Genomic DNA, 8,360 nt, shown 5'->3' with positions numbered 1-8,360 from the left:
TAAAGATCTTCATCGCTGACAAAAATATGATGCATTTGCAGATTTGCTTTCACTAGACTAAACTGTAGCTTTTGTATGTTCTTAAATCTTCCTGTTACGACTCCGTGTCGAGTGTGATTGAACGCGCTTCAGAGTTCAGACGATTCAGTGCGTGAGGAACTGAACTGATTCGCGAACCGATTTAGACAGATCTGCCAACTTGTTTGATGAAGTCTTTGAACAGAATCGACCCAAAAGAGTGATTCATTTGTAAATTGAGCATCGCTCATGCCCATAAAAAAGATGAAGCGCGTTTGGAATAAACTCATTTAACAACATGTAAAGTAACGAGAGGAACGATCAACGTAACATGTAAAAGTATACACCTTGTGTCCCTGACAGGAAAATACCCTGCTGCGTGATTTGCGCGAAAATATAACGATATTCGAAAAAGCTATTTTATGATCCCAACCCAACTTTGTGAATAGATTAAAGGCGATATTTTTTTTATCGCCCGATAAGAGTCTCACGTCAACGCAGCACGATAACGCCGATAACGGGCCACCACTAATAAATATTATACATATTTAGCATCGATCGAGAACAGGATTTCTTTTCTTTTCCCAAATCTTTACATCGCTTAGAGCACCTTTTAAATTTTTGGGTGAACTATCCCTTTAACCATTTGACGCGTACAATCACGTCAACGCGTCCGACATATTGCTGAGGGCAATAAGTTAAAGGGTGAGCTGCGGTTTTTCTGGATGAAAACAAAAATAACGTCTACATTTATCAACCGATTTCAGTGGTTGTACGTGTGAGATTTCCAAAAACATTATCGACCCCAAACTTTTGAACAATAGTAGATTGTCCTATAGCTTTCTTATTTCATTACTCATTTAAATAGGCAAATGGTGCTTTATCATATCTTTCAGAAAAATCTTAGTAGTGTTTGTGTAAAAAGACTGTGAAATAGAGTTACATACTTAAAAATAGTGACTAGACATCTGACTAAATAGTGTTCTGAGATGTTTTTTGATTTTATTATGATGCCATCTACTGGGCACTTAAGGTTTCTGCACATTTTAGAAAGGAGAAAGGTCACTATTGTGTACATTTACATTTATTCATTTAGCTGAAGCTTTTTATCCAAAGCGACTTACAATTGCTATATTTCAGAAGTCGCACGCCACTGGAGCAACTAGGGGTTAAGTGTCTTGCGTCTTATCCACTGCGCCATCACCACCCAGTACATAAAAACCATTTCAGTCTGGTTCTTCTTTCTGGAAAACTCAGCCCCTGAAACATGTAATTATGGAGTGAAGATGACCACACTAATTGCTATAATTATTGTTTTGAAGAGAATGATTCAATCTGTTCGTCTTGTTTTTCCTTTCCCAGTCAGACAATAATTTGTCTCCTTACCTCACAGAGCAAACAGCTCTTCATTCTGCCTCCTTATTAGTCTGTGAATCTGACAACACTCAGTCCTGATCTCAGGCATCTGTTTGATCTGTTAAGCATTAAATGTTTTTAATGACTTACTATAACATCATAATGACAGACTTCTTATTTAATCAAAACACGCATACAACAGACATCTTCTCACCCAGACAATAAGTTGATGAAAACAATTAGCAGTGTGTGTTTGACCATATTAGTGCTTGACCATAATGATATATGTATATATGACGTGTTATGTACAAATTGAGAAACATGACACACTGCATGTGTCACAAATACAGCAACCTGATATTATAAGAGGGCAAGAACCACTTTAAAAGCAAACGGGGAAAAGACGATAATAGTTTGCACTTCTGCTCTGCAATGAATGTAATTTTATTTTCTCTAATATTCTGTATTTATTGACTGTATCATTAGAAGTATGTCAAATGTTATTTCCATCTTTCTTTTTCTGTCTGTATTTTTCATTGTCGTTGATTTTTCATCCACAGCTTACCAAGATGAAGTTTCAGGCCATCTTTTCCATGGCTGGTCTTCTCAGCATTTGCACTTGTGCCCCTGTAAGTGTACATTTATAAATATTAAAATAAATAAATAAATGAATGTTTTCAGTTTGAACCTAAAGTAACAAAACGGTTTGTATTTCACAGATCTACCAGCCACAATTTGGAATAATTGCAAGTAACAGTAATGAGGTGTGCATCTTATATATTTTTTTTTGTATAAAGTATATATTAAATGTAACATATTAAATTGCACTATCTTTAAAACGTTTAGAGTCAGTAAGTTTTTTTAAAGTCTCTTCTGCTCACTGAATTTATTTGAACAAAACACAGTAAAAACTGTAATATTGTAAAATATTGTTGCAATGTAAAATAACTGTTTTCTATTTTTAATATATTTAAAAATGTAATGTATTCAATGTAAAGTTTCGATCCTTCAGAAATAATTATAATATGCTGATTTGGTGCTCAAAATTAGTATTATTTTTTTTTATCAATGTTGAAAACACTTGTGGCTGCTTAATATTTTTTGGAAACTGAGATAAAACATTTTTCAGGATTCATCGATCAATAGAAACTTCAAAAGAACAGCACTTATTTAAAATAGAAATCTTTTGTAACATCATAAAAGTCTTTACTGTCAACTTAATTTAATGAATACTTGCTGAATAAAAGTATACATTTCTGTCAAAAATAAAATAAAAAAATTAAATAAAAAGCTGACTGATCCCAGACCTTTGAACTAAAGTGTGTATATTTGTTGGTTACTCTTTATTTTAAGGTGACATTGTTACAGTGTAATTGCACATATAAGTACTGCATAACATTATTTAACTAGGCTACATATACTTACTATAAGGTTAAGGTTAGGGTAGGCTTTGGTTTAGGTTTATAGTTGCTTGTAATTATGCATAATTTACTGTTATTATTACTATAGTAAGTATACTGTATGTAACGTGTAAGTACGTCACTTTAAAATAAAGTTTTATCTTTTTGTTTTCTGTTATGCATGCTCACAATTGTTAATCGTTGCTTCCTTGTAGGTTTTGCGTCTCAATGGACTCACTCTGGCAAGTTTGGGTTTGGGTCAAGCACAGGTAATTCTGCTTTCAGTCTAAGCAAAGTATTTTTAACTAGTAGATCTGTTTTTTGGGAAACACCTGTAAGTTTATTTTAAATTAAGGAGCTCATTTGAATCCTCTAGCTCTATGCTTTCTTTCTCTTTAGGGTACTCCATTTTTCTCCCCCTACCTGATCCAGCAGCAACCCCCACAGGTGCTGAACTTTAACCCTGCGATGCAGGGACCCTTCTTCCCCCCTCAAATAAACCAGCTAAACCCAGCACAGTTGCCTCCGTTGCAGCAGGAGCAGCCTATACCTGGCTTCGGTCCCAATAACGGCATACCAGCACAGAACCTTCCTCCGGTACTGACAGACTTCAGAGGAACATCACACACACTAACTTTTTTGAGCATAGATGTTGATTTAACTTGTTGATTTAACTTATTATCACAGATTTTTTGTTTTGGTGAGTAAGTCAAATTTTGTTTCTAGGGCTTTCCATTCTTCCTGACGAATCTATATCCTCTGGGAAACACCCCTGTAAGGCTGATACCCAACCAGAACGCTGGCCCAAATATTCAAGGCCAGGCTACGATGCAACCAGTGCAACCAATGCAACCAATTCAACCAATACAGGTATTGTAAAGACTTAACATTTTCTCCTAATTTTTAATTGAATATTTAAAAAGAAAACATGAAAAGTATATTTCCTCTATCAAGAAATCACAGAACATGTTTTTTGTTTGTTTGACATTACTCTAATGTAATCTCAAGGGTCTTTTATTTTTGTTTTTTTCTCAGACAATTTTAAAGACAAATTTTCACATTTTTCAGAACAGGGTGAAGGCAGTAGACCCGAAGGTAACGTCTGCTCCTGATTACCGTGGTGATCGACCCGGTCCTGGAACTGTAGAGGTAATGCAAGAGTACAAACTTGCATCTTTTTTCACAAGTTTTCTTTGGTTTACACATGCTGTTATTATCAAAACATGACAAAAACATGGCTTGGCAGAATAAATGCTATAGAATTTGTAGAAATATTAGTTTGATTTTTAACCAATTCTGCCTCTGACAGGGGCATCCTGGCTTCCCACTGTTTGAGCCATAGGCTCAGAAGACTTCATTAATAAATAGGTATTAAGAAGTTTTCTAAAAAGTATATTATAATGGGATATCATACCTATTAATTTATCAGAATGTAAATTTGTTGTTTGGTTTTCCAGTCATCCGACCATGGACATCCCTCACAGGAGACATTTTTGTTCAATTTGGAAATTACCGTTACCAAATAAATAAATTATGCTCAGTTTATTTTGTCTGTAATGTTTGTTTCCTGTTCAAAATACTCTTTTGTACTCCTGTTAAAATTTGGTGCTTGCAAGTAATAACAATCATGAAAATAATAAGTCATGCATTTTTTAGCAGTGTGTCACATCTGGTTTTAGAGAGCACACAAAGAGATAATATTAGATAAAAACAGTCTTTGGTTACAATTTATTTTAAGGTGTCCATGTTACAGTGTAATTATACATTTAGGTACTGAGTAATAATAATTAATTACATGTACTTAATATAGGGTTAGGATTAGGTTGTGTTTTAGGTTAGTTGCAATTAAGCACAATTTATAGAAATTAATAATATGTAACGGCACTGTAAATAAAGTGTTACCCAGTCTTTATTAAGTCATAGATAAACTCAGGAGATCACAGGATGAACCAATAATACAACCACGTAAAATTGAGATGATACCAGACAAAGGAACGTCTCGGTTACGTATGTAACCCTAGTTCCCTGATAGGGAACGAGACGCTGCGTCAAACGCTGCGGGAACGCCCCTGCGTTGTGCGTCATGAAGCACGTATGGAATCAGCCCAATGGAGAGATGAAACGTCATAGGCGGGTGACGTCATCGACCAGGAAACTATAAAGCACCCCAAAAACACAAGCGCATTAGCTTCTGATAGGCTTGAAGGAAGCGCTAACGGGAGTGCCGGGAGTATGGCGGAGCGACGCAGCGTCTCGTTCCCTATCAGGGAACTAGGGTTACATACGTAACCGAGACGTTCCCTTTCAAGGGAACTTCGAGCTGCGTCAAACGCTGCGGGAACGCGAATACCCACGTCGCCATAGGACCAAATGACCGTCATGTGAGACTAGCGCACAGAGGACGAGAGCACCTGTGCCCCAGGGGTAGAGCTTAAGTCTAGGTCATAGAACTTAATAAAAGTATGCGGTGAAGACCATCCAGCCGCATCACAAACATCACTCAGGGAAACCCCCGACAAAAGAGCTTTAGAAGCAGCCATACTCCTGGTAGAGTGAGCTCGGACAACCAAAGGTGAAGGCTGGCCAGCCGACTCATAAGCAAGTGAGATAGCCTCAACCACCCACTTGCTCATTCTCTGTTTAGACGCCGGACACCCTTTCCTGGGTGGCCCGAAACATACAAAAAGTTGTTCTGATTTCCTCCACAGGGCAGCTCTGTGGACATAAGCGTCTAATGCCCTAACAGGGCAGAGTGAATTAAGTTTCTCCTGGTCCGATGACATAAATGGAGGAGGACAGAAAGCCTGCAGAACCGTAGGTCTAACAATATTAGTAGGAACCTTAGGAACGTAACCTGGTCTAGGATGCAGAAAAGCTTTAACCATGCCAGGTGCAAATTCCAGGCACGAGGGTGAAACCGACAGAGCCTGCAAATCTCCGATTCTTTTTAGTGAAGAGATAGCAAGCAAAAAGATAGTCTTAAAAGTGAGAAACTTCTCGGGAACTTCTTCGATAGGTTCAAAAGGAGCTAGGGAAAGACCTTCTAATACAATGGCCAGATCCCAAGTCGGCACCTCGTACGAACTGCTGGCCTCAGCCTCAAAGTGCCACGGAGGAAACGAGTTATAAGCGGGTGTCTCCCAAGAGAAACTCCACTGAAAGGGACGTGGTAAGCAGCTAGTGCCGCCACATACACCTTTAGTGTGGAGGGGGATAACCCTGTGGAGAAGCGCTCCTGCAGGAATTCCAGCACTGCACCCACTGGGCAGTTAACTGGGTCCTGCAGGTGTTCTCCACACCAAGAAGTGAAAAGTTTCCACTTCAAGGCATAAAGCTTCCTCGTGGATGGAGCTCTGGAGTTAAGAATGGTCTCAACAACCTCGGTTGAGAGACCGGAGTCTATGAGCTGGGCCCCCTCAGAGGCCAAGCCCACAGTTTCCACAGTTCTGGGCGGGGGTGAAGTATCGTGCCCCCCGCCTGGGAGAGTAGATCCCTCCTGACCGGGAGCTCCAAAGGAGAACCGTCCAGGAGAGAAATCAGGTCCGCAAACCATACTCGGGCCGGCCAGAACGGGGCTACTAGTAGTAGACTGACCCCGTCCCGGCGGACCCTCTCCAGAACTCCTGGTAACAGAGCAATCGGGGGAAAGGCGTACAGACGTGACCTCGGCCACGGCTGCACCATAGCATCCAACCCCAGGGGGGCTGGAAGAGTGATGGAGAACCACCGATGACAATGAGTGGTCTCCTTGGAAGCGAATAGGTCCACCTCGGCGCGACCGAAACTCAACCAAAGGAGCTCCACCACCTCGGGGTGGAGTCTCCATTCCCCTGGCCTCGGCCCCTGCCTCGACAGGGAGTCTGCTACCACATTCAAATACCCAGGGAGATACATTGCTCTCAGAGATAGTAGCTTCCCTTGGGACCACAGGAGGATCTGACGGGCCAACTTGTAAAGCCGGCGAGACCGCAGGCCCCCCTGATGATTTATATAAGAGACCACCGACGTGTTGTCTGATTGAACTAACACATGATGGCCTCTCAGGTCTGTTAGGAAGTGTTTCAGAGCCTGAAACACAGCCAACATCTCTAGACAATTTATGTGCCACGAAAGATGATGATCCTGCCACAGACCTTGGGCTGGGCGACCACTCATGACCGCCCCCCACCCTGTGAAGGAAGCATCCGTCGTTAGCGTTATGCGACGACAAAGAGCCCCCAGCACAGGACCTTTGGATAGGAACCAAGTTTCTCTCCACATGACCAGAGCACGAAGGCAGCGCCGCGTGACTTTGAACGTGCGGAGCGGATTTCCCCTCGGGGAGAATCCCTTGGTCCTGAGCCACCACTGTAGCGGTCTCATGTACAACAGGCCGCAAGGTATAACGTTGGACGCTGCTGCCATCAGACCCAACAGTCTCTGAAACTGCTTGACAGTGAGTAGCTGGCCTAGCTTCACTTGTTTCACAGCTGAGAGAATCGAAGCGATGCGGGTCGGAGAGAGTCGCGCCCGCATCGATACCGAATCCCAAACGACACCCAGAAAAGTGGTCTTCTGGGAAGGAGATAATACACTTCTCTTTGCGTTCAGCCTCAACCCCAACTTTCTGATATGAGCGAGGACGACATCTCGATGCCGAACCGCCATCTGCTCGGTCTGAGCTAAAATCAACCAATCGTCGATGTAATTGAGAATACGAATGCCCTGAAGCCTCAGAGGCACTAGTGCTGCATCCATGCATTTCGTGAAAGTGCGGGGAGATAAAGCTAGGCCAAACGGAAGAACCCTGTACTGGTACGCCTCGCCCCCGAAGGCGAACCTCAGGAACTTCCTGTGTTGTGGAAGGATGGACACATGGAAGTATGCGTCCTTCAGATCTATCGTGACAAACCAGTCCTCGGACCTGATTTGAGACACGATCTGCTTGATAGTGAGCATCTTGAATTTTAGCTTCCCTACCGAGCGATTCAATATGCGCAGGTCTAAAATTGGACGCAACCCCCCATCCTTCTTTGGAACGATGAAATATCGGCTGTAATAACCTGACTCCAAACTGGGAGGAGGAACCCGTTCTATAGCCTCTTTTTGAAGGAGCGTTTTCACCTCTTGTTCCAATACCAGAGCCTGCTCGGGGCCCACCACTGTGTGCAGAACCCCTCTGAATTTTGGTGGACGACACCTGAACTGGATAGCATAACCCTTTTCTACTGTCTGCAGGACCCAATGAGATATTTTTGGAAGGCTTTTCCACTCTGCCAGAAATTCTACTAAGGGTACCAGCCTCTCGAGACTGGCCTCTGGTGTAACTTGAGCAGCAGACGCAGCGCCCTGTAACGGCGCACCGGCAGGGAACAACTGGTCTGACCGCTCTGAGACCCTCCTCAGAGGGAGCGAGCGTCCCTCGGGAAAGCGCTCGCTGGGATCGTCTGTGCCCCGGCATAAAGGCGGGGTTGGCAGAACGAGCCCCTGAGGGCACCGAGGAGGAATGGGCACCGTAAAAAGAGGTGAACACCTTTCCGCCTCGGTGGGGACCACCCTCAGCATCCTGAACGGCTTGGCGTCAGGACTTCTTCTTAGCCGAAGCCT

The 8,360-nt window shown here is 42.6% G+C and overlaps 1 protein-coding gene across 2 annotated transcripts; it reads left to right on the top strand.

Annotated features, from left to right (window-relative positions):
* The first annotated feature begins 1,926 nt into the window (after nt 1–1,926).
* LOC143754016 (uncharacterized) lies at nt 1,927–4,284 on the top strand. 2 transcript variants are annotated; one of them, XM_077246947.1, is made up of 8 exons: nt 1,927–2,003; nt 2,094–2,138; nt 2,990–3,043; nt 3,174–3,371; nt 3,501–3,644; nt 3,810–3,923; nt 4,084–4,142; nt 4,232–4,284. In XM_077246947.1, the coding sequence occupies exons 1-7, from the start codon at nt 1,944–1,946 to the stop codon at nt 4,114–4,116; spliced, it is 648 nt and encodes a 215-aa protein (XP_077103062.1). In that variant the 5' UTR covers nt 1,927–1,943; the 3' UTR covers nt 4,117–4,142; nt 4,232–4,284. The 2 variants fall into 2 exon arrangements, with proteins under 2 accessions (XP_077103062.1, XP_077103063.1); XM_077246948.1 differs by lacking the exon at nt 4,232–4,284 and having other exon boundaries at nt 3,848–3,923; nt 4,084–4,128.
* Nucleotides 4,285–8,360: the final 4,076 nt, after the last annotated feature.

This window comes from Siphateles boraxobius, unplaced genomic scaffold (genome assembly GCF_051911475.1).
Source record: "Siphateles boraxobius isolate OS27281-9 unplaced genomic scaffold, OSU_SipBor_1 29, whole genome shotgun sequence".
NCBI classification, from domain to species: Eukaryota; Metazoa; Chordata; class Actinopteri; order Cypriniformes; family Leuciscidae; genus Siphateles; species Siphateles boraxobius.
Note: the sequence above shows the minus strand (reverse complement) of the source record. Positions and strands in the feature narration are given on the sequence as shown.

What these genes read in the sequence shown, in the direction of transcription:
- LOC143754016 (XM_077246947.1), top strand. Translation starts at nt 1,944, where the DNA reads ATGAAGTTTCAGGCCATCTTTTCCATGGCTGGTCTTCTCAGCATTTGC. An exon ending in TTGCAAGTAACAGTAATGAG is followed by an intron (nt 2,139 to 2,989) that starts GTGTGCATCTTA and finishes GCTTCCTTGTAG; the next exon opens with GTTTTGCGTCTCAATGGACT. An exon ending in CCGGTCCTGGAACTGTAGAG is followed by an intron (nt 3,924 to 4,083) that starts GTAATGCAAGAG and finishes TGCCTCTGACAG; the next exon opens with GGGCATCCTGGCTTCCCACT.